Source organism: Scleropages formosus, chromosome 17 (genome assembly GCF_900964775.1).
Source record: "Scleropages formosus chromosome 17, fSclFor1.1, whole genome shotgun sequence".
NCBI lineage: Eukaryota > Metazoa > Chordata > Actinopteri > Osteoglossiformes > Osteoglossidae > Scleropages > Scleropages formosus.
The window spans coordinates 3593634-3620383 of record NC_041822.1 but is presented as its reverse complement, the minus strand read 5'-3'; the positions used below and the strand labels follow the sequence as shown (position 1 = coordinate 3620383).

General features: G+C 40.6%; 1 protein-coding gene across 1 annotated transcript in view; it reads left to right on the top strand.

Annotated features, from left to right (window-relative positions):
• LOC108938954 (protein unc-13 homolog B-like) overlaps positions 1-23862 on the top strand; it is a 105679-nt gene extending 81817 nt beyond the window's left edge. Inside the window, exons 25-39 of the mRNA XM_029259705.1 lie at positions 34-160; positions 662-758; positions 1122-1265; positions 1832-1909; positions 2026-2103; positions 16498-16586; positions 17113-17253; positions 18753-18876; positions 19419-19472; positions 20543-20614; positions 21307-21454; positions 21759-21815; positions 22653-22739; positions 22904-23063; positions 23577-23862. Of these exons, the coding sequence (XP_029115538.1) occupies positions 34-160; positions 662-758; positions 1122-1265; positions 1832-1909; positions 2026-2103; positions 16498-16586; positions 17113-17253; positions 18753-18876; positions 19419-19472; positions 20543-20614; positions 21307-21454; positions 21759-21815; positions 22653-22739; positions 22904-23063; positions 23577-23862 (1742 nt within the window). The remainder of the gene's footprint in view (positions 1-33; positions 161-661; positions 759-1121; positions 1266-1831; positions 1910-2025; positions 2104-16497; positions 16587-17112; positions 17254-18752; positions 18877-19418; positions 19473-20542; positions 20615-21306; positions 21455-21758; positions 21816-22652; positions 22740-22903; positions 23064-23576) is intronic.
• The last annotated feature ends 2888 nt before the right edge of the window (positions 23863-26750 follow it).

Below are 26750 nucleotides of genomic sequence, written 5' to 3'. Positions count from 1 at the left end.
AACAGTAAGATTATCTCCTATTTTTGTTTGTAGAACATGAGAAGCACAGGCTGTGTAAGAGTGCGGACTACATGAACCTGCACTTCAAGGTGAAGTGGCTGTACAACGAGTATGTGAAAGACTTGCAACCCTTCGAAGAAGTTGTCCCGGAGTACCCATCGTGAGTGGTCAGCCTGTGGCTGTTTCCGTTCTTGAGAATGTGATCTGTCACTGTCTGAGTCAGGCTCTGGACGTGGGCGTCTCAAGCATGCTTATGCTGCCGCTGCATTGCTGCCCCTGAGCTTGGTTTATCATGACAGGGTGGGCCTCCTTTGCTATCCTTCTCTCCCACTCTTTTTCTTCTCCTCCTCATCCTACTCACCATTCTGATACAATTCAGTTCTGTTCAACTGCCTCTACCTTCTGTCTCAGTTTAACTTCCAGAATATCTTATTATTTTGTCATTTAAAAATTTTTTTTACAAGGACCCTTGAACCATCTATATAAAATGTTCAGAATTTAACATAATAATGTGTCCTGCATGCATGTATAAGTATTATTGTACAAGCTAAAGTTTTTTTTTATACTGTATACTATGCTGAAACAAATCATACATTTATTCAGCTGAAACAATTTATGTTGACTTTATGTGTTGACCCTCTGGGTCTGTCTCTTTTGGAAGCTGGTTCTTGCAGTTTGTCCTGCAGTGGCTTGCTGAGAATGAGGACGTCTCAATGGACTTTATGCAAGGAGCCCTCGAGCGGGACAAGAGGGAGGGAGTAAGTCACTCAACACAGGGAGCACTGTTTTGCTTTTCATTTTTATTTTATAGTTGAGGGTTTGGCCTGATAACGGTAGAGACTAAAACCTCCAGTTATTTCGGATATCTGTCCACACAATAACAGCAGGTATAAAGAATGTGAATAATAACCACATGATGCATACAAATAGTAATGTGTTAAATAGTAATGTGTTATGCTATAATCTTTATCAGTATTCTAATTTTATGCATAGGTTTTTCCACTATGAATCTTCTAAAATGGAGCTGTGAGTGGGAGAAATCAAGTGAATATTCCCTGCGGGTTGGTTACATGTCCTAAGAATGTTAAGATTTTTGTGTGGTGTCTTTTTCTACCCCCTAGTTCCAGCAGACCTCGGAGCATGCTTTGTTCTCCTGTTCTGTGGTTGATGTCTTCACCCAGCTAAACCAGAGCTTTGAGATCATCAGAAAGCTGGACTGTCCTGACCCCAAGGTCATGTCCCACTACAACCGACGCTTTGCAAGGGTAGGGCTGTGCTTCCCCTGAAACAAAGACTATGTTTTCATCAACAAATGAGGAACTTTAAAGAGAGACAAAAATTTTCTAAATTACTGTTTTGTAACATGTTTTTTCAGAAATGAAATGATTTTCTGTAGTCTTATTAGCTGTAAAAATGGCTGTGTAAAATGAACCTCAAACCATAACTCAAGCTTGGAGGCATTCATGGCCCTATTAAGTGACATTTTTAAGGTAATAAACTTTGCGAAAAGAAAATTCTAAATTAGTTATTTATGAGGCGATGGATAACCTATTTTCAGGGGTTGAATGAGAAAAGGAAGTGCCAATTACTGTTGGGTAAAACATTTTGGTATCCTGCAGAATATTCTCTTCACTATTTCAGAATGTCTTTGACTGCGACAGTTTAACTCTGCAGGGACAGACAGCATATGAGGGCTATGAGCTGCATTTAGTCCGTTATTTTTTAGAATAGTGGAACAAATATTACTTTTAAGACAAGCACGTACCAAATGCAGTAAAACTGATTGCCACTTGATTATGGATTTCTCATTTATTTCCTTCTTGCTTAAAAGACCATTACGAAGGTGCTGATGCAGTATTGCGCAATCCTCGCGAAGAGCTTCCCCTCCTACTGTGAAAAGGAGAAGATTGTAAGTCCTCTGTCATTGGGAAGAGTTTTTACATGTTTTTACCTTGTTCTTTGAGTTGCTTTAGGTGAATTCAAAGCTTAGTGAGAAGTTCTGCAACTTACCTCTCATTTTTCCAGCCCTGCATACTTATGAACAACGTCCAACAGCTCCGTGTTCTGCTAGAAAAGATGTTTGAATGCATGGGTGCCAAACAGGTGAGCGAATGGTGATGACTGAATTAAACACCGCAGTGCCATGTAACAGAGCACTCCTGCATTACCTTTCATAGATCAAGTGGGATTTTTAAATGTAAGCCAATTTATTAAGCAAGTGGTTTATCACATCTGCACAGTCTACTGCGAGTGCAGGGTCACAAATACACATGGCTTTATGGGGTCAACAGTAACTGTGGGATTGAACTTTTGGTCAGCTGATCTATGTACAGAAGTTGTAATTTTCTTCCCGTTTAATCAGCACTGACTTTAAGTTAGATTATTCAAAGGTGTTCCGTGGAGTAAGGTGCACTACGCAAATGTGCACATCATTAGATGGACAATATTGTTTTCCTTGTTTTATTTTATTGCATGGCATATGCTTTCAAGCTCTTTGTGGGTATTTAACTCGTTATATTAATGGTATTTTGCTACATGGAGACGTCTAATAAGATTTTGCTTTCCATTTGCTTTTCCTGTCAGATAACTGCAGAGGAGGAAAGGGTAGGTGTAAGACTGAACATTTAGTCTGGGTTAATGTGCCTGACCTTGAAATCTTGCGACATTAACCAACTGGCCCCCACCCCTTTTCCCATAAAATAGACTAAATCATTTTACCTTTCCTTCAGAACACAATCTTCTACAAAAAAATCCCGAGAACGTACGTTTACATCCCTATTTATTCTACTCAGGCTTTTCTGAGGACCTAATATTGCTCTTAAATTGCAGTACACGCTGAATTGCTACCTTGTATGTAGTACAGTAGTACCAAGTAGGCAGAATGAGGAACGCTTTAGCCCTTATTTGAGACGCAAATTCATCTGTTGGTTTTAAATGTACATAGTTGAATCTCATAGCTTTTTCTTTTACCCTGCTCTTAACCCTCATAAAGACATATTATTACTCTCGTTACATTGCATATTCTACAACAGAAATGTTTAAGATGAAAATGAAGTGGCATCAGGTGATGAACACATTCCTGCAGGCTTAGGCTTCCTCCACATTCAGGGTTGGGTAGCTAGGGGTCTGAATCACTCTTAAATATCTGGTATCTTGGCTGTCTCTAGCTTGAGGATGAAGAGGAGCCAGAAGATTTTGATGAAGAGGTGCGTGTGTGGGTGTATCTTCTGGCATTAGATTCTCTTCAGATTGATAGAATTTCAAAATTCTGTGGTTAATAAATACAGTCTTGTAAGCGTGTGTGAATGGGGAAACACTGGATTATTTTACTAGCAATTACCTTCTTTTGAAGAATTATACTAATGAAGTAGAAACAGTGATACCATGTGGGAAAATATAATTTTATTAATAAATTATTGATTTAGTTTTTTAAAATATAATTAGATTTTTCATTGATCTGTCTCATAAGCCCTGAGCTATTTTTTATCCTCCGACCATTAGGCCATCACAGATGATGAAAGAAATGACATGGTGGGTATGGCTGTAGTCAAAGTGTGTTGTAAAAAAGTACATGTGAGTAGCTTTAGCCAAAGTAGTTGTATCACTGTGTAGAGACATATGTGAAGGGGCATGAAACAAGCAAAAAAAGCTTCTTATGTGACCATAAGATGCTCTGCCTTACAGTTAGTGATAATACAGACTCTAACTAAGTAGAGGAACCATACTGGGAATTCTCTCCCATCAAAATTTTGTAATAAATGTTGAATCTACTTTAAATATCAAGGCATCATGTTTCCTTCAGCAAAACCAGACCTGAATGTGAAATGAGTGGAAGTACACAGCTTCCACAAGTATGCTTTGGGCAGACTACCATACCAGACTGAAGACACAGTGGTAATAATCTGGAGGGGTAGTTTGTAGTCTAGGGATTAGAGTTGTTGCCTTTGGACTTGAAGGTCTCAGGTCTGAATCCTATCTGTAGTACCCTTGAGCAAGGTACTTACTGTAAATTGCTCAGGTAATGTTACTCAGATATATAATTGCGTAAAGAACTGCAAGACCTTTAACGTTGTAAGTCACCTTTGAGAAAAGCATCAGATAAATGAATAAACTCCACAGTTAGTATATCCTTTTGGAAAATTATTTGTAAAGTATTATAGACCTAAGGAATTTGTGAAGGCAGATTAAGAGCTTGATCAGCCATGCCCCCTCCCACTGTCCTAGGTGATGCCCTGTTGTGCCCACTTCCCTCTGTCTCCATTACGGTGTCTTGTTTCTCAGATTATTAGGTCTTATCTGTTGAAACACTTCTCTGATGATTAAAGAATATGACATTTAGTCATATTTAGACATAGAACAAAATTATTTAAATGCATCTCAGGACCTCTGGATTCAGGACCTTTTAAGGTGTGATAAATAATCTTGTATTTTTTAGATTTTCATTTCATGAGTGTATACCATTTTAGGAAAATTAACATCTGCTAGTTAATTAGGGGAATAAGGACTTTAAACTCCTTATGGGGACAGCTGATAGCGGAGTGGTTAAAGCTACTGCCTTTGGATTCAGAGATTGCAGGTTTCGTTCCCACCTCTTGTTGTATTACCCTTGAGCAAGGTACTTACCCTAAATTTCTCGAGTGGAATTACATAGCTGTATAAATGGGTCAATAGTTGTAACCTTGACACTGTAAGTTGCTTTGGAGTCAGGTAAAGTTAACATACAACTCTGAGTAGAGACTTGACTAAAGATAGGCCTTTAGCATTTGTTAACAGATATATGTGTTTCATTTTGCTTAAAGCACAGACTCTATGCCGTATTCAGCAGGCAGAGTAGTTATTTCTGGTTGTAGATTTTTCTGAAAAATGAGAATAACAGTCGTGAGGACTGTAGGAAAAAATGAGTCTTGCTTCTTTATGCTGTGTGGTCCATGAACAGGTAGTGTTGAGAACTGTGGGTGGACTGCCTACTCCTTGCAGTGGCAAGGAATGACTAAAATGCTGAAAAAAATGTGTATTGTTAAATATGGTTGGCAGTAGAGTGCTAATTTACTTTTGAAGCAGCATGTGATTAGAGCTTTATGTTTGAAATTACAATAAAGGCCAACAAAACCGCAAGCTGAACAGAACTAGTGGGAAATGCAGATGGTGATGTGTGAACAACAGAGTAAATAGAACGTGATTATAAAGACAGAAATGTTCCTTTTTCACTAATCCAGTCAGAAAACAGAGGAGAGGTTTGCAATCACACATATGGCCTTTGCAGTAATTTAATGTATTTGATCTTGAATTGGGAAATAAACGTAATATCATTGATTATGAATATGATTAATACTAAGTATGTGATATGGACAAAAATGTTAAACAGTTAAAAAAGTCTGAGAGGAACTAAAGGGGCGGTATTTGATTTTCATTATGGCAAAGTACTTTTTGCACTTTGTATTTAGCAATTTGACAGAGCTGATCAAAATCCACACCCGTCGAATGTGGCTTTAAGCTTATGAATCCATACAGATGCTACTGAGGTTGCAGTTTTTAATGAAAATTAAAATGCAAAGTATTATTTTTACTAATCTGCATGCACATATCAATTAAAAGCTAGAAATAAATATTTATTTTGTTTCTTTACAACTTTACACACAGTACTAATTTCCCAGCAACTCTAAAAACATTAGTTTATGCTCAGATCAAATATTAGTAAGAATGTAAGCATTAATTTGTATCAATATGTGTATTTCAACTTAAAAACTCAAAATTGGCTGCATATAGACGTGAATTTACACAAATCATCTTAGACTACACAAGAGACCACAATGACATATGTGGTATGCAAAGTCTTAGAACCAACCAACCAACCAACCAACGTCAACAACCGCAGGGTCATGGCAAGCTGGAGCCTGTCCCGGAAACACCGGGCACAAGGCTGAAGGGGGAGGGGAAACACCCTGAATGGGACGCTAGCCCATCGCAGGGCACCCCAAGCAGGACTTGAACCCCGAGCCCGCCACACAGTGGGCAGCAAAGTCTTACAGAGTAGGTCTGATGCTTTTCACTGTGTAATCGATAATGCAAATGTACATGCAAATCATTGAGCGGTGATTTTCATAATAAGGATGTATACCGGTGTGCATGTAGTACTATACAATCATTAATTATCCCAGTCTTTCAAGTGTGCCTAGACTTGCACACAGCAAAACATATACATATAAAATTAACCTTATAATGAGCTGCATTGCTTTGACTACTTTTCTTTCCTACATCAAATTCATACTCCTCGAAAAACCGTTGATTAAATTTTACGGATTTCGTATCTGCCAAAAACATTTGAAGTTCAAATTCAGACTTCGTCACATCCCTATTTGTATTGTAGGTACTGAAAATTTGTGATCACTATTTGATATACATCAGCTAATTACTCATGTTTAAGTCCTTCCGCTCTTTCGAACAGCAACCTTTTGGCCCACATCCGTATACATGATAATACATGAAAACTTGGTGCTTTCAGAAGAAATGTGTTGCTAATGTGACAGAGCACATATTTGGTCTAATGCATGACCTTAGATGAAGACAGAGCTGACAGGTTGACAACTGGCATTTCAAAGTTGTGCCCTATATAACTTCCATTTCAGTAATGAGGGGGAACTACATGAAACTTCACTGTTACTAGGGAGATGGACACATACAGTACTGTGCGGCTTCACAGTGATCACTCTAGTTAACTGTTTAGTTATTTTATAAAGCTTTTGTTCTAATGTTACTAATGGTCTGTGTGATCTGTCCTCTCAGACGAACCCTTATTCCATCCCCTACCTTTACTGTTGCTTTCTTCCATATTGTCAATGTGTGGTTTTCCATCCTATCTGTCACCTCCTGCCCTTGGTTACAAAATAGTTGATTTTCTAAAAGAAATTAAATTAATCCAGATTTTTTTTTTGTGTTTTTCATCCAACCTGTCTCAAATTTTTCATCACCAGTCAGATGATTCTGAAACCAAGGTGAGATTTCAAAAGAAAGGATCCTTGGCTTTAACTTCACATAGTACCTTTTTGTCTACAGCTCATTCAGACTTGGTAGAGAGTATATGTGTGAACAATAACTAAAACGACCTGCTTTAAAGAAACACTCGTGTTTGTGACCTATATCTGAATAAGAAGGAGTTTGGTAGGTAATGGAAGGTTAGAAAAAGAGCAACTGAAGCTTTCATTAATAAAGTTTTACTTCTGTGTTAACAATGTGTTTTTTCAATCTATTCACATTGTAGACAAACACAACTGCATACTTTTCTTAATAAAATTGAGTCTTCAAAGGCAGTTGCAATTATCATAATTAAGTTTAAACGAGATTGTTTTCATTAATTATAAACAAGCCATGGGCAAGTCCTCAGTCCCTCAGAAATGAGTGATCATTCTTAGATGAGGAGTCAACAGCTTCTGTAGGAAGATGGTGTGTCGGTACCTGGTCTTTGTGAAATACTTCAGACCTTCATTCGGCCTCTTGCTCTAACTGTGTTTTCTTGAAGTTTCTAAAAAAGCCTCTGTGACAGAAGGACATAAGTTCCCTTGTTCACGGGGGAAAGCTGAACACAGAAGGGTCTGACCTGTTTTTCTTGCCACCTTTCTTCTCTTGCTTCCCAACAGTCTGGATGTTCAGATTCGGGTGGTTCGGAGGTGAGAACTAATGGTGGAAAATAGAAGGGGATGGTGGTGGGGGAGGGAGCTGCTCTCCAGAAGTAGAATGTCATCAGTTATTGAAGTGTTTACTCTGTGTAAGATGCTGGCTCCAGAATCCAGGACACAGTCAAATCTATTTAAAGGACACAGCTGAGGTCGAGGAGCAGCTCGCCAACCATAATTTACAAAATCACCATGTACATGCACTTGTGGTTTACTCCTGTGGACCTTCAAACTTTTTCCGTAGGATTCCACCCACAGATAAATGCTCCATCTGTTGTTCCTGTTTGTGTTACTTTTTATTATTAATTTCCTCTTGTTGCACTCATTTTCATTCTATTTTGAGAAGACATACTTTGTGGATGTAATTGCTATGGTTCAACTCGATTTTAGGGTTTTCACAAACCAAAACAGGCCCTTTTAGCAGTGGGCAAATGAAAGTTATTGTGTACTTGCCTGCTGAGACTTCACACACTTTCTGTATTGTACACTGTAAATGACAGCTATAGATATTCTCTTTTCTTCTTCCTTTTTAGTGCGACAACAAAGAAAAAGATGGAAAGGTTAGTTTGGCATGTAGAAATATCTACTCTGCCGGCTGTTACATTGCTGGCAGTCTGCGCAGTGAATTGATGTGAATATAAAAGGGATTAACCTTGTAAGGAAGAAATATTTCTATTTTAGTTTGATTCTTATAAGCTTTTGAAAGGCTATGATCAGAGTTAAATACAGATGAATGCATTTTTCATGAAAGTATTTTCTGTGTTCCTAAAATTCCTTGTTTGTTTTTGAGGATTTTCTCCTGCCTAGGGTATAAATTAATAAGAAATGTGCTATAGACTGTTCCAGTGATAGCGGTTTTATTCCCCCTTCAGTATCTTCCCTGTTGTACTGATGCACAGCAGTTTGTAACATATGCGTTTTTTTGCTTCTTTTGCTCCCATCAGTCGATGGATAGTGAAGAAGAAAAGGTGTGTTTATGACAAGCTTTGTATTAGCTCTGCATCTGGCTGGTTCACCAGAATCTAGTCCCCAACCCCAACCTGTTGACTCCATCATAGTAATTAGGTCTTCTTAGTTCTGGCTCCATTGTGGTGGAACGACCTCCCCCTCTCACTCAGAACTGTTGATTCTCTGGCCACACTCAAAAAGCGTCTTAAAACTCACCTCTTTCAGACTCACTTTACCCAGGATCTAAGTTCACGTAAGGTGTAAATGTTCATGCGCTCTAACTTTAAGATCATGCCCGAATAAATCTTTCCGCAGCTACTCCTGTAATGTAACGTAAATGTTAATAGGTATTGCGAAAAAATAAATAAATATTACTAGGAAGATGATCAGGAATCGTAGATATTCAAATTAAGTTCTATACAGCTACTCGTGTGATGAACATTGGTTCATATGGTGGAAAGAAACTAACTGCACTTAAGAATCACATGTCTGCATCTAATTCTCTCTTTTCGTTAATGTAATTAACACATTGTATTTTCTACGAGATTTACGTCGCTTTGGAGAAAAGCGTCTGCTAAATGAATACATGTAAATGTAAGTGTAGGCCTCCACCCACCCCACCCCCAATGAGAATTATCTCCTTTGTCTCACTTTATTATAACAAATGATTATACAGCCCTCCTTAGATCCTTAACCTATTTTCTGTTGTTCAAATACAGTGTCAGTGCAGAATTCGGCAGAATTACACTTAACCTAAAATTTGTCCTTGTGCAAACCGCTTTTATCTCCAAATTTCTGCTCTGACCTTGTTATAGAAAAAGAGTATTTCCAACTTCAAGAATGTTTCGCTCTTTCTGTAATTCAACCAAATTAGTACTTTTAAAAGAAAAAAATAGATGTTGTGTACCATTCTTGAAGTTTTGGTGAAATATCACTTTAGACATTCATGTTTGTCTCTAAAATTTTGCATGTTCCTTGTTTTTATAGCTTGACAAAGAAAAGGTAGGTTTTCAAATGACTCAGCTGATTCAGTATACATTCATGCAAAGAGCTCCTGATTTAGTCTTTCGTGTGTATCTTACAAATTTAATGCTCAGTGGCGTCACTAGGGGGTGCAGGGGGTGCGGACCACACCGGGTGACACCATCAGAGGGGGTGACACCAAAATGACTGTCTATAAAATTTGAATGCAGTGTTTCAGCAGAAATGTATTAATTTTTCGAAAAATATCCCTGTAGTTAGTTATAAGAACAAAAACACATACGCTGCCTGAAGCCGCTTGTCCCAAGTGGGGTTGCGGCGAGCCGGAGCCTAACCCAGCAACACAGGACGCAAAGCTGGAGGGGGAGGGGACACACCCAGCATGGGATGCCAGTCCATCGCAAGGCACCCCAAGCAGGACTCGAACCCCAGACCCAGCTGAGAGCAGGCCCTGGCCAAACCCGCTGCACCGCAGCACCACCGCACCCCCCCTAGAATAAAAACATTTTCGTAATAAAGCCCAGCTGACATGCATCAATATACCTACAAGAATAAAACTCTGTGCTCATTTACTTTTCGAACCTTCCAATGCACTCCGCTCAGAACTCTCATTATTACCCAATTACAGTGACGCTTGGAATCACGTGGTTTCGTCTTCACGCGCTACCAACACGTGCTCTTGTTTTTGTTGTCGCTGCTGTTTTCATAGTCGCTGATTTCGTCACATTTTCTGGTGTTTTAGCTACAATATTGTAGTAATTAGTATTTGTGAAACTATATCAATAATGTTAAACAATTTTGCTATAGTTAAATGTTTTAACTTTGAATTCTATTGTTTTCTTACTGAATTTTCACTTTAACCACATTAAACTACGTAAATTATGTAAATACATTTAGGCTGTGTGTATGATGTTGTAATTTAAATGTGTAATTTTAATTTTGCTAGTTTTTTTATACCATCTATTGCCATTACATTTAGTGATATACGGGAATTCCAATTTATGAGTAACATTAGTAGAAAAAACATTACTAAGGATGTCTCATATGGGAGGATGTCCATGGGAGGGATGACATCATGAGTCACCGAACTGGGTGCAACCAACCCTAGTGATGCCACTGTTCGTCCTATGTGTAGAAAACATTTAACAAAGGATTGCTTGGTGTTTGATGATATCGTATAGTATAATTTTCACAGGCTACGACTGTCAGTTGCATTTGGTCTAGTAGTTTCTAAAGATCTTTTTCATGGACTGTATTATGCGTTTCTGAGAATTGATGACGAGTGACTGTTTTCATTCTGTCTTCCATAGCCTGAGGCCCAGAAGGAAAAGGTGTGTGTTCATTAACTCCAAATGTCTTGAGATTACAAGTGGCAGAATAGTTGGGTAGTGTAGGTAGCACCAATAAAAACAGCAGACATATAAATGCTGCCTGGGGGTTTTGCATTGATCTCTTAGTCTATTCTCATCCCCTCTGTGTCTGGCCTCTGCGTTTGCCTCCCCCCCCCCCCCGAACCTCATATCAATAGTATGTAATAATGAAGGCTAGAGGAATGGGACCTGTTTGTATGTGTGTGAGTTCAAGTGAGAGATTAAAGGCTTTCATGCTTCTCTTCTCCCTGAATCATCGTGAACTCAGTTGCTCTCTGAGTTGGAGAACGCAGAAGTGGATGACACTTCCACTTAATGTGGCTGCACCCACACCAGATTGACCGTGCTACTCTTTGCAAAGCACAAATCACATTACAAGAGGACATTTTATTTGCTTGCCTTGTTTGTTTACCATAACAGTGCAATATAATCATAATCACTTAATTTTTTTGCTTCAAAATATCCCTGTAACATTTTCTATTGTACTGTTATATTTAGTTTTTGTGTGAATTCATGTTGTTTAATGTTAAAATGCAGTAATTACATAATTTTTTCATCAATCTTGATAGGCTGAAAAGAAAGGCAAAGAGAAACAGGTGGGTTTGCTTTTAGATTTGTTGAGCTGTACATACTGCATGTAACTGATTTTATTTTCAAGGTAGTTCCCACTCATTAGGATTCCACTCCCATTTTGCAAAACCACTGTTATTTGCTTCGGTTGAGATCTGAAAAGATTCATAGTCCCTGTTCGACAAAGTGCCATGCTGTGACTTACAGTGTTTAACTGTATGCACAATGTTCTTTCCAAATGCATCACACTTCTTTTTGAGGTGTAGCGGGATTCCCTATGAGTGAAGGGGATCTAAAGATCAGTTTCTAAAGATGAGCATAGAAACCATATCGGTCCCACCATAAGTGTACCTCTTTCAAATGAGCAAGTCCCCAGTATTTCCAAAGCACCTTAATTTTTCCAGATCACTTACTCCTGAACATTTTAAAAGGGAAGAAATATGTATGAATTTTAAAAACCACTTACATATGTTGTCATATTCTTTCTCTTTAATAGGCTGTGGCAAAGAACAAAGAGGTGGGTCATTATTTAGAACAATTAGAGCTGTTTTCACGAGGCAAGCACACATTTTCACAGTTTGGAGTGAGTTTTGTTCAGGTGCTTTCATTTCTGCTTGTCTGTGTGTATGTGTATTTGTGGTCAGTGTGTTCATTATATACATCGATCAGCCAAAACATTAAAACCATCTGCCTAATATTGTGTAGGTCCCCCTCTTGCTGCCAAAGCAGCTCTGACTAGTGGAGGTATGGACTCAACAAGACCTCTGAAGGTGTCCTGTGGTATCTGGCACCAAGACATTCGTAGCAGATCCTTTAAGTCTTCTAAGTTGCAAGGTGGGGCCTCCATGGATCGGACTTGTTTTTCCAGCACGTCCCACAGATGCTCAGTTATATTAAGATCTGGGGACTTGGGAGGCCAAGTCAACATCTTGAACTCTTTGTCATGTTCTTTAAACCATTCCTGAACAGTTTTTGCAGTGCAACAGGGTGCATTATCCTGCTGAAAGAGGCCACTGCCATCAGGAAATACTGTTGCCATGAAGGAGTGTACGTGGTCTGCAACAATCTTTAGGTACATGTCAAAGTAACATCCACATGAATGCCAGAACCCAATTCTTCCCAGCAGAATATCGCCCGGAGTATTCCACTGCCTCTACCAGCTTACCTTCTTCCCATAGTGCATCTTGCTGCCATCTCTTCCCCAGGTAAACAACGCACACGCACCTGGCCGTCCACATGATCTAAAAGAAAACGTGATTCCTCAGACCAGGACACCTTCTTCCGTTGCTCTATGGTCTAGTTCTGACGCACACGTGCCCATTGTAGGTACTTTTGGCGCTGGACAGGGGTCAGCATCGGTGCTCTGACTGGTCTGCAGCTACGCAGCCCCATACGCAGCAAGCTGCGATGCACTGAGTGTTCTGACACCTTTCTGTCATGGGCAGCATTAAGGTTTTCAGCAATTTGTGCTACAGTAGTTCTGTGAGATCAGACCAGATGGACTAACCTTCGCTCCCCACGAGCATCAGTGAGCCTTGGGCGCCCATGACCCTGTCACCGGTTCACCAGTTGTCCTTCCTTGGACCACTTTTAGTAGGTACTAACCACTGCATACCGGGAACACCCCACAAGACCTGCCGTTTTGGAGATGCTCTGCCCAGTCGTTTAGCCACCACAATTTGGCCCTTGCCAAAGTCGCTCAGATCCTTATGCTTGCCCATTTCTTCTGCTTCCAGCACATGACATTCAAGAAGGGACTGTTCACTTGCTGCCCAATATATCCCACCCCATGATAAGTGCCATTGTAATGAGATAATCAAGGTTATTCACTTCACCTGTCAGTGGTTTTAATGTTTTGGCTGATGGGTGTACGTTCCCTGTGTCTTGTATAAACAGGATGACTGTACAGTGATTAGGAACACCCTAGGTTTGTTTATGGTTTGATGTGAAAGATAATGTTTTGGCCCTTGGGATCCTTGTATTTTTTTCACTCTGCAGTGAGACTGTCTGCAGACTGTTTAGCACTTCTGAAATCATAGACATGAAAACTGAGATTTAAAAAAAATCTTATTTTTATGTGTTCCTGCAGAACATTTTCATGCATCGTAAAAAAATTATGATAGTCATAAAAAACTGATTAAAAAATAAGTTCTTGTCTGTTTACCACTTAACAAAAATAGTGAGTGTTTGGACGTGTCAGGAGTTCCTTGAGGGAACTCCGGCTATTGAAGCATTGCTTGAACAGCCATTTACTTTGACTTTATTGCATAAATTGTGTAAGTACTAACATTATGGACCGGGTAAGAAATATACATTGCGTGTTGTTTTGCTCTTAAGGCCTGTTTCCTCTGAGCAAGGCTTTTATTTGGTTACTGCTCCTTATGTTGCTTCACTGCTTTTGAAATTGAATTTTTATTGCACTTTTTTCCCCAAAACTAAAACATACTGTACAGTGTGTTTAAATTACCATGTCGTACTGGAGCTTTTTGTTTTTATCCTTTGGGTGTCTTGAAATTAGTTTCTTTTATGTAAACAAACAAAAAATGTAGAATGTTAGAAAAATAAAGTGGTTTGAGAATATAAGGAAAAAAGGATATCTCATGTGCTCCTGCAGTCCACACTTTTTTACTTCAGTACGGATATTTTAGTCTTCACTTTTTTCTTCATCTTTTTTCTTCATTTTGTCACAACTCAGTCAAAAGAGGAGGAGAACCAGGTGAGTGTGTCAGAGCCCTGCAGGACATATTGTCAGGTAGAAGCCCTGTTAGATGTCCCTGCGCCACAGCCCCAGTCCCTCATATCATCCCCATTCTGTTCCAACATCTGTAGCATGATAAACAGCATCCAGCATCCACAGTGGTCACACCTAGTCTTTTGCTGACAAGTTTTGTGATAGTTGCTGGACTTTTGTGACTTTCTAGTGGGACACTAGATGTGATCTACAGTTAACCTTTTGCTGTCCTTTCAATGCCTATAAAACAAGACGGGAACTTGGCTACGTACCTTGTTCAGAATGCTTTAGGAAGATAAGCGTTACCATTGCTCTGAGGTTCCAGTTGAACGACTTCTATAATGACTGATTTATCAGCACATTTCAGACCTCTGGGGTATTTTGTATCTTATTTGTGTTACCAGTATCTGTTCAATTGGCAACAGATGAATCTTTGAGAAAAGGGAGACACGAAACACCTGTTGCCATGGTATTTGGAAACTGGTTGCTGGGAGAAGCACTCTTAGGAATGAATCATCGGGGAGCTTAGACTTCAGTATTTTTGGAACTGTAAGAGCACCAGAGGTGTGCTGATTAACTGCTTTCGTTCCATACATTGGATGTCTCCTGTGCTTTCCAGCTGTGGTCATATTGTGCACTAAGAAAACAAAACAAAGATGTGAGCCAAAGCTTTTATGTGATGCTCATTGACGGTTCCTTCTTCCCTTTGAGGAAATCAGTCGATCTGATTCAAGGCTCTTTGCATGAATATGTGAAAATTTATTTTTCCTTTTTTATTTCTTTTCTTTTTTTGCCTGTTTTGAAGATTGAAGCCACAGCCATCACGAAGAAGGTGGGGTTAAAAATAACTGAGGCCAAGTCCCTCAGAATTTATTTTTTGCGTGCTCCTTCTGATAGTTGTGGTTCTCTTTTGAATACAGTAGACTTTGCACGTGAAATCTTGTTCTGGGATATGATGCCATCACTTCAATAGCTGCACAGTAGTTAACAGAGTTCGAGAACTATATCGAACAAGGAATTTGTTGGAATATGACATCAAAGGGAACATCTTCTTATTTTAAAAAGTGTAAACTGAAATAGAATTTCATAATTTGAAGTCAACAAACTTTTTGAAATATTTTTTCAGAGTGGGAGATGTTATTGGTTTTTTGTTCTATCAAAAGAATATAGTCCTACTTTCAAAACTCTCCAGTTTTAAATTCTGCACTGTCAGGGGTGAGGAAATTAAATGTTTAAATGTAGAATACAGAGTCCTGTTTGACTTAATTCAAACATTGTATTGTATTGTTTTTAAAGTGTTTTCACATTATATTTTTCATTTCATTCATTTTCTTGTCATGTTACCATGCAGTGGCAATTGCTATGGTACTGTAACAACATTTGTAAGGGCAGATAGACTTTGCCATTATGTATTTCTGAAAATGATATTCTGCACTAATAATTTCTGCTCATATGGTTGGACATCAGCAAAACCCAGGCTTCAAGTAATGATCTTCCACCTCCACTGGCAGTCATCTAAAAGTAATTTACCCTCATTTGAGAACAGCCTGGTCCAGAAAAGCAAGACTTGGTCAATTATAATGCTTATGACAAAGAATGTGTGCATTTAGACTGAAGTTTTCACAGTCAGTTCCGTATGATGCCATCTGGTAATAAATACTGTAATAAATAAAACTATTGTACTTAGATTTCCAAATCACTTCTATTTATCACTTTGAATCTACTGGTGACCTGGACTGTTTGTAGTACTCTTTAAAGTATTTTTTGGGGATGTATGAGCTTGAATTTGATTGGCGTATTCTCTGAGGGCTGGTGCAGGTCACTGTACTCATTTTGGAAGCCATAGCTGACTGCAGCAGGGTAGCTGGGTCACAATAACTGTCAGCGGCTCCACGCTGACACTTGTGTGACACTTTTTCATTTATCCTGCTGAAGGACTGTAGCAGTGATATCTTGGAGGAGATACTGTAAGTCGTTATCAGCTGGAGTTACTGCCGGTCTGACTATCAGCTTTGCCAGCAGGCATTTATACATTAGGAGAAATAGTTGAGTAAACAATTTTTAAAGAATGTTAAGAAAGAAAGAAATACATTTTTTGAGCTTACCTATATGATCCTTAAGTGAGTATCGATGATATTGACGCACATGTACAGATACGGTGCATGTGCCATATATTGGCGTATTGTCATGTTTCCTGTGTAACGGTCTTTCTGTCAAACTGTTGTAGCTGGACCCAGAGGCTGCTGACATACTGAATGATCTGCAGGTGAAGCTGAACAATGTCCTTGATGAGTTGAGCACCATCTTTGGAAACAGGTGAGTATTATTGCCGTATTGAGCACTTTGAATCCCCAGATCACCTTCTGCTCCTTTTTCTTCTACTTCTTACTCCAGAGTAACCACAACCAGCTTTGACTTGTGTTACTGTCTACATCCAGTTCCATGCTTGCCTACCACATCCCTTCTTCTCCTGATTCACTACATTCTAAAGAAATAACCTGTTTCCTTTCCAGTGACCCAGCAAGACAAATCATTAGACTAAATGAATCATGATTGGATAAAATTAATTGTATTTGCTTGGCAAAAACCTGTTTTGTGAGAACAGTAAAAGGCTGAAGTATCATAATTTAATACCATGTATACCATAATCCTGACAGTCTCAGAATATAATAATATAATAATCTTGTATTACATGTATATTATTATATAATGCATCTGTTGTCTATAGAAAGCAGGGGTGTGAGGAGGCAAAGTTTCGGTCTTATTGCAGGTCAGTAGACTGAACAAGTTGAGCAACATGTGTTGACTCTTTCGGGTGTTTTTCTGTGGATCTCACTTCCAGCTTCCAAAGCCGAATCAATGGTTGTGTGAAGCAGATGGCAGAGCTGCTGTACCAGGTGAAGGGTCCTGCCAATGCACGCAACGCAGTGGAAGCCGACTCAGATAACATCCTGCGGCCTCTCATGGAGTTCCTGGATGGGAAGTGAGTGGGACTTCTTTTTTGTGACAGCAGCTGTCCCAAGCTGCATAGGGTTACTTGTTGGCTGCTTTTTTGTTTGTTTTATATTTATTTATTTAGCAGACACTTTTCTCCAAAGTGACTTCAAATGAACTCTATGTGGTGTTATCAGCCCACGCACCTTATTCACCAGGTGTCATGGGAGGTCCCTTAGTGGACAGCCGGGGAACTACTTCCATGGGTTTATGACCGTGGGATCATATACAGCTTGTTCACATTTTGTTTACTTCTTTTACACCTTATCCACTCTTTTGAAGAACTTGAAAGCAGCACACTATTCACAATCTCATTTTTTTTGGAGCATCAGGTGTTGCTTTGGCATCTGATTTGTATTCTTCTGTTAATCTAAAAACTTCTCAGTAACTATTGGCAAAAAGTTTCTTTCTCAAAAGTTGGGGATCAGTTGTGGTAATATCAAAGCATCATGTTCAGGCCACTTTGTTACTCAATATTTATATTTAGGGGGGCGCGGTGGTGCAGTGGGTTGGACCGAGTCCTGCTCTCTGGTGGGTCTGGGGTTCAAGTCCTGCTTGGGGTGCCTTGCGGCGGACTGGCGTCCTGTCCTGGGTGTGTCCCCTCCCCTTCTGGGTTGCTGGGTAGGCTCAGGTTCCCCGCGACCCTGTATGGGACAAGCAGTTCTGAAAATGTATGTATGTATGTATGTATGTATGTGTATTTATATTTATTCATTTGGTGGACACTTTTCTTCAAAGCAACTTCCAATGAACTCTATGTGGTGTTATCAGCCCACACACCTTATTCACCAAAGTGACTTACACTGCTAGATACACTACTTACAATGGGTCACTCATTCATACATCAGTGGAGCACACTCTCTCTCTGTCACTCACACACTGTGGATGAACCTGAACAGCATGTCTTTAGACTGTGGGAGGAAACCAGAGGAAACCCATGCAGACACCGGGAGAACATGCAAACTCATACAAACTGAGCGGGGCTCAAACCCACATCTTTTCACACCACCTAGGTGGTGAGACAGCAGCGCTACTCGCTGTACCGCTCTGCTGCCCTACAATTTTATTTTCTGGTTTTATCTCTTGCTCTGTGTGTAATTTTCAGGTTCTTTTTTTGTGGGGGGGGGGGGAACAGGGTGTACTGTTCAAGGTTGGTGATAGGTAGCTGGTAGTGTAGTAGTTAGAGGTGCTGCCTTTAGAGCCAAAGGCTGCTGGTTCAAGCCTCACCTCTGGCTGTAGTACCCTTGAGTGAGGTACTTAGTGCAAATTGTTCTAGCAAAATTACCCAGCTATATGAATGAGTAAATAATTGAAAGTACATCAACACTGTAAGTCACTTTGAAGAGAAGTGTCAGGTAAATGTGATGACCTAAAAATGTTAGTTTTCCTCCATATTTATAAGCACACCAGGTCTGCTTATTATTATACTTGTCATTCAATGTGTTTAATAAATCTGGCATATCTGCATGTCTTTGTTTTTGTTGCTAGCCTCATGCTGTTTGCCTCAGTGTGTGAGAAAACAGTGCTGAAGAGAGTGTTGAAGGAACTGTGGAGGATTGTCATGAATAGCTTGGAGAAAGTCATTGTCCTGCCACAGAGCAACGACAGCTTTGTAAGCCCTTTTAATTGCACACACCCTTATGCACACACTCGTTCTCAGACTCTATGTAACTGATGCCACTTCGACTTTCTCAACAGCAAATTACATTTACATTTATTCATTTAGCAGATGCTTTTCTCCAAAGCGACGTAGATCTCATAGAAAATACAATGTGTTCGTTACATTAGCAGGAAGCGACACTTAGATGCAGATGTGTGATTCTTAAGTAGAGTTTGTTTCTTTCCACCATATGGACCAATGTACATCCCACGAGTAGATGAACAGAGTTTAGATGAGAACGAGTTCATCACATGTTCAGCACCATGACAAAGGTATGAGCTTATGCAAGAAGGGAGTTTGCTAACAGCCAGGGTTCGGTAGAAATTACGGCAGCCAATGTTTCCCTCTAGTGGAAGTACAGGATCACACTGCTCTCGAGTTTCTCCTGCATCAATACCTGTAGACGTTCATTTTACTGAGACAGCTGAACAAGTTCGCTCTGTTGATGTGAAGTGTTCCACAGTACTGACATGTTGCTTTTTGGCTCTCTGTAGGGTGCCCAGATCCTGACTGCTGCCAAAGAACTAGGACAGCTGTCCAAACTGAAGGTGCCCTGGCTTTCTTTGTGAACATTTAGCTTTTGTTTTTCTTCAAAGTGGTATACAATGTTGAAGTTACAATTATTTACCCATTTATACAGCAGGGTAATTTTAGTGGAGCCAGCCCTACGTAAGTACCTTGCTTAAGGGTGCTACAGCCAGAGGTGGGATCAAACCTGCAACCTTTGTAGCCAAAGGCAGTAGCTCTAACCACTAGCCTCATTCATGGAAACACTCTACTGGCATTCTGATATAAGATTTGGGAGCATATTCCACAGTCACTGCATGTATGTAGTCATTTAACTTTTTGTTTAAACAAATGTGTGACTTAACAATTTTTTGTATGACACATACAAAAGGTTTGTACAGTAAATATAACTTGCCTTGGCATTAACACTGGGAAACAGGCTAAGGAATACCTCCAAGACCTCTTCTGTCAGCTGGCTGGGATCTGCTTTCACAGACAATCAGTTGGACCTGATACTCGACCGACACTGACAGCTTCCTTAAGGCCAATTACTGTTTATTACAGTGCGCAGTTGAGAGACAAAGTTCAGTCAGGCATCCTGCATCACGCACATCCTATGTCATGCACATCTTTGAAGCAGCTACATGTTCCTTTTAAATATGCTTGATATGAAAACAGCACGTTGCCTTGCAGTCATCATTACAGACAGAATTATTGGCGGGGTCAGAGCAGTTATTCTGAAAAGCTGTAACGTGACGATGGACAATTGGAGCAGCACCATGTGAGGCCATGCTTGTGCGCTGTCTCCGCTGATCACTCTGAAAGGATGAACAGCATTGACACGGCCGATTTCGCAGCGCTGTGGGAGATCCGCAAAGGCAGCACACACCGCAATCACCCAGAGATCAATTGGCACGACAGTCAGCAGAGCCATAACAGGATATATAGCAGGTCCTGCCGACCATGCACCTGGCTTTCAAGTGCCAGCCTTATGACTGACATTATTCTGTCTTAAAATTTTGTCCTTGCCACACGTGTTTAGCACAAGCGCTCACAGTGCGATCAAGGAATGTCCTGGTCTCTCAACTGCCTTTGTTGATGTCAATTGCAGGGTTCAGGGGAGGCCAGAATGTTGACCCCCAAGCAGTGTGCTGTCATGGACGTGGCGCTGGAGACGATTAAGGTGAGAAAGGAGGGTTGATGAGATGTTTTTTTTTTCACCATATTCATATGGTAACAGGAGAGGTGTTATGATTTTTCTGTTATATAATAGCAGACTGCACCATGTGTGGTATGGGGGAGTAACAGACGTGAGGCAGAGATGGGTGGATTTACAGGATTCATTTGTCACTTCTGTAACAAAAACACTAAATTCCACAAGCATTGCCAAAGAACTATGCAACACAAATGATACGGTAGGTTTCATATTAGAAATTACCTTACCGGAAACCATCAAAACTGAAAAGCAAAAGTCACAATTGAGCATTTCAAGGCAAACTGATGAATGATCATTTTCCCTAAACAAACTGCATCTACTCCTTCGGACATTCATAATCAACAGCTTAAAATGTTACCGCACAAACATGTTACTTCCGTTTTCCTGGTGTGCAGTTTCGATTAATCGGGTGAGGTGAGGTGCGGCACAGGTCTGCTGCAGCTCAGCAGGGATGTTCGTAGCAGGGCGTTTCCTTCTCTTCTGCTCACTGATAAAACCTCAAGTTCAAGTTGTTTTTTTTGTCATGCCTCTATGTAGCTTGTATACGGTGGAACGAAATGTCGTTTCTCCGGAGACCGGTGCAACACAGAACAACCCGTTTATTTATCCGCAGTTATGCAGCTACACAGTCTTTACTCTTGGCTGCCTCTGTCCTACAGCAATATTTTCACGCGGGTGGAAACGGCCTGAAGAAGACCTTCCTGGAGAAGAGCACGGAGCTGTCTGCGCTGCGTTACGCGCTGTCGCTGTACACGCAGTCCACCGATGTGCTGATCCGTACCTTTGTCACCACACAGCACGCCCAGGGTAAACCCCTCAGTCCTGCCACCCAGTGAACACACACTTGTGGTACACATGTCCAAATGCCAGCATGTACCTGTCCACACAGCACCCTGCAAGATGAGTCTGTAGTGGATGGTGTGGTGTTTTAGTGCAAATAAAATGTATCAAGTTCCACAGACTGACCCAAGGATGGTGATCACCAAAGCGGTACTGAGAACGTGCGGTTACCTCCACAGCAGAAATTCCATCAAATTCTGCAGTCCTTTGTGTGAATTTTCTGCATTCATTATATCTTCTGTTTAACTCGTTTTTCACTCATCCCTATCAGTACATAATGGAATGGGCATAAGGATCACCCCTAACGAAAAAGTACGACCAGACCGCGGTAAGTCTCGACACCTTTCCATACGCTTACTATATATCACATGACTGTGGACGTAAATGACTGTTCGTATTGGATCTGGAAAACGTGACGAGTTCTGCTTTAGTTAAGTTACTCTGGTTTTGTCAGATTTTAGTCAGATGTTATGTTTTTGTTATGTCAGTCTCTAATGTATTCTAGCGTTGGTGAAAATTATATGACAATTTTGATTATTTTTGCAGCATCTACTTCAGGGCAGCTGCTAGCATCGTGGTTAGAGATGCTGCCTTTAGACCCCAAGGGGTGCAGGTTCAAATCCAGTCTCCAGTTATACCTTGCTAGATGTTGCACGGTGGCACAGCAAGTAGTGCTGCTGTCTCCCAGCACCTGGGTGGTGTAAGAGGACATGGGTTTGATCCCTGTTCATTCTGTGTGGAGTTTGCATATTCTTCCCCTGTCTGTGGGTTTCCTCCCACAGTCCAAAGACATGCTGTTCAGGTTCCCCCATAGTGTGTCTGAGTGACACAGAGAGAGTGTGTTTCACTGATGTATAGATGAGTGACCCATTGTAAGTAGTGTATCTAGCAGTGTAAGTCACCATGGTGAATAAGGTATGTGGGCTGATAACACTACATAGAGTTCATTGGAAGTTGCTTTGGAGAAAAGTGTCTGCTAAATAAATAAATGTGAGAATGTACCCTTAAGCAAGGCAGTTGCACTAAATTGCTCCAATAAAAAAATTGCCTACTTGTATGAACAGGTAAACAAGTGTAGGTAGCCTAATACTGTAAGTTGCTCTGGCAGAAAGTATCAGGTGGATGTACATTTCTGGTCAGTGCCATTGTGGTCATACTTCTACAGGCTCAGGAGTGGATAAGCCTGTTGGGGAGCTGTCAATGCAGGTGGACATCTCCATTAGTCCCAAAGAACAAAAGGTCACAGTGAAAGGTAAGCCCCAATTTGGAGGCCAGAGCCACAGTCCCTTTTGTAATAATAAGGCAAGTTATGGGGAACCTTGTTGTTCTTAAGTCATTTCTCAGGAAAGGCAAATATCATATCTTTAACTGCAATGTTCTGATCGTCTCTCATCACAATCTTGCTTCTCCTCTTAGTTCTGGCAGTGAATGACTTGAAGTGGCAGACCTCTGGCATGTTCCGGCCATTCGTAGAAGTCACCATCCTAGGTCCACACCTCAGTGAAAGGAAGCGCAAATTCACCACTAAATCCAAGAATAACAGCTGGTCACCAAAGTACAACGAGTCCTTCGTCTTGTAAGTTCTCCTTTAAAAACTTGAGCAGATGGACATCTCCGTTAAGAACAGTCCTCCTTAGACGTTCACTTGGGACTGACAGGGTACCTGTACAGTATATAGAATAAGTAAACTGATGTGGATTTTTAATGTAGAAAGTATCTTACTTCTAACTTCTAACTTTAAGATCATTCTCTGATAAACATTTACGCAGCTACTCCTGTAATGTAATGTAAATGTTTACATGTATCACTAAAAAAAAATATTATTAGGAAGGCGATCAGGAATCGTAGATATTCAAATCAAGTTCTATACAGCTACTCGTGTGATGAACATTGGATCATACGGTGGAAAGAAACACACGAACTGTACTTAATCACACATCTGCATCTAAGTGTCTCTTTCTCCTAATGTAATGAACACATTGTATTTTCTACGAGATGTACGTCGCTTTGGAGAAAAGCGTCTGCTAAATGAATACACGTATACGAGTGCAAAAACACGTTACATGTGCTATGTTTCTTCCTTCTTTAGCTCTCTGGGAAATGAAGAGCGTCCGGACTGTTACGAACTGCAGGTGTGCGTGAAGGACTACTGTTTCGGCCGTGCGGACCGGGTCGTTGGCATGGCCGTTCTGCAGCTGCGGGATGTGGTGGACCGGCGCAGCTGCGTCTGCTGGTGTCCACTGGGCCCGAGGATCAACACGGATGAAACCGGTCTGACCGTGCTCCGCATCCTCTCCCAGCGCTCCGCCGATGAGGTCGCCAAAGAGTTTGTCAGGCTCAAGGCAGAGATGCGCTCGGCTGAGGAGGGTAGATGAGGAGGGCCGAGGCGCCATGGCCGAGGGACCTCCCTCAGCGGGCAATGTATGGGAAAGGGCACTTCGCTATCCGCTGGCCCAGCACCGCAGTAACAGCAGCAGAATGTGGTGCACGATGGATGGTAGCGCAGGAAACTTCCTCTACAATCACTCCCCTGTGCAAGACTATCTGCAAGGGTGCGAGAGATCTGTCGCTTAGACATCGCTCTGTAGTGCACTCATTGTAATGAGATAACAGACAAGCTGAGAGTTAAGGGTGAGATATGAAAGCACCTGTGAGAGCAACACCTTCTCAGATCATCTGTCACACGTAACTGTACCTGCTTTTGTGGGCCTCCAGGCTGTTGGCGGCTGAATGCACCAGTGTTACGTCTCTCACTTTCTTTAATAAACACAAAGCATGGCTCTGATTCATATTGGTGTGTGCCAGTCTGGAAAATATCAGTAAATATTAATATGTTATGCGAAATGCCTTACAGTTGCCTGGATGGGAATTTGTAAGGTTGGATCTGTTTTATATTATTCTGTGCTAAAATTATACTGGTTTAGTGTTTTAAATTTGGTGGTTTACCTGCAAATTACCCTGTGACTGAAAATTTATGAATGTATGTACGACGTATATATTTATTATACATAAATACACTGTATATTGTATGCTTTGACAATAATTTAATATCTTTATTTCTGTACCTATATTCCTACTCTCAAAAAAATTTAATCAAGTGTTCTTAGCTGTTAGGGACTTAACGTGTGCCGCAGCGGTCATATACAGTAGTCTACAGCCTTAATTATTGTAGAGTAGAGACTGTGGGAGTAGAGACAGTTGAGATATGCTTCATCCATCATTTTAAAGGAAAAAAGTCCAGTCCTAAAGCTTGATTTACTCTGCAGCATGAGTATAAATGAGTCCACTGGGTCTGAATCTGGTTTTTCGTCGATGTCTTCCTGTCTGAACAGCTTAAGTGTCCCTGAAGTGAGGTTTGCGTGCTCAAGATGAGGTATCCCTTATTTTGTAAGCCCATGGTGTGCCTTCCCAGTAAAAGAAATAAGTCCAGGCCCTCTTTCATTTTCAAAAAGGCAAATAAAGTACATTGCAATAGGAAAGACTCTGTGGGTTTAAAACAGCAACCTAGATGGGGTTTTCACAGATGTGGTAATTCATGTAATTATATAGTTTCTTTCAGAAACATTCCTCAGCATTTACAGTTCACTGTTCACTGTAGGTAATTTCAACTGTTTCTTTTTTGGTTAAACTGTATTTTACAGTGTGCCATGTTCAAACACTGTCCTCTAGGTCTCCGAGTGCTTCACGCCAGCTGGATTTGGTGTCTCTCGTCAGAGTTCGGTTAGCCTCAGGTATCGGGTGAAGGTTGATAAGTACTGAGTTCTGATTGTTCGTATGTGCAGGCCGGACAAAAACACCATTGTTTACACACCGGTACTCTGGTTTCATGCCTGTCATCTTCGTCAAGGCCTTACTGAGTACAGTAAGATTTAGGAATTCATCCAAACCTCAGATGCTCAAATGGGCGCTCGAAAGTGTTAATTGTTAATCATCTCTCTACATTTTCTTTCAGCAGTAACACACTCAAGGGACTTGGTGCAATGTATATTATTTATTAGTGTTCAGATCCCTGCACACTAATGCACAGTAGAAGCTGTATGCATATGATAATTTATTTTTTATTTTTACCGTTTTGCAGATAGATTTGTATGATTAATATAAGTTTTCTTGTTCCATGTTGACGATCTCTGAGCTCCGTCAGTGCACTATCCCACTGTCCCGCACATAATCCAGTCTCATTGTACAAGCACCAGATTTGACTGTAAATCTGTGTGAAACCTTCGGCTCTTGCATTGCCTGCAGTGCCTGCATCAATGTGTTCAGTCATAGTGCAAGTCATGAACCAGGTGTTCAATAAGATCACAGGAGGGCAAGGCACCTCAAGACAGCCTAAATGTACAGGGCAGCAGAAGGGCAGCGCTCTAAAAACAGCTGAAGGACAAGGTACAGCACTAATAATCTGCTCCGTTTGTTAAAAGCTCCTTTATCCTTTGTGTATCCCTTGTGCCAAGTTGTGAAAAATGTTATTTCAGTTAATATCTTTTTTAAATGTGAAATCGCACAAATGTTTATCTTGACACAAATGTTTCTTGCATGCGTTGTATAGTACAGAAATAATTTTTAAGCAGATGTTGTCAAGGGAGGGGGATAAACCTAAAGATAACATACAAAAATACACCAAATCTCGAAATTACTTGTACAAATTGTTGAATTTTGCATATAAAGTATTTAAGAAACAACATGATCTCTGAGAGTTATTTCTGCTTCTTTTAAGTATTTTATGACTGAATCTATTGTGTTCACTCAAAGTCAGGCTTTGTATGAGCCATCCATTGTCAGCAACCTCACCTGGCGGCGCAGGGCACAAGGCCGAAGAGGGAGGAGACGCACCCAGGACGGGACACCAGTCCCTCGTGAGGCACCCGAAGCAGGGCTCAAATTCAAGACCCGCCACACAGTGGCTCCGGCCGAACCCACCAGCCACCGCGCCCCCTGTTTTGTATGATATTCCATTAAATTCAGTGGCACAGCGGCTGTTGTTATTACTTTCACATCAGCTTACATTATCCACCGCCTGAACTGTCGCTCCAATCACAGCAGATCTTAGTTCGCGTTTATAAAACAATGCTGGAGGAAGTAAATGAACAATGCCAGCTAATGTTTAAACTGCAAAGGAAATGTGTGTGAGTGACTGTGCAAAGCCAGTGAAATAATAAGAAGTGTTTGAGAACAAGGTCCAAAACTCCTGAGGTTAGTGGTCTTGCACAGATCACAAATCATAAAAAAATACATAACGCTATCAAGGTACTGCTACAGTTGCACC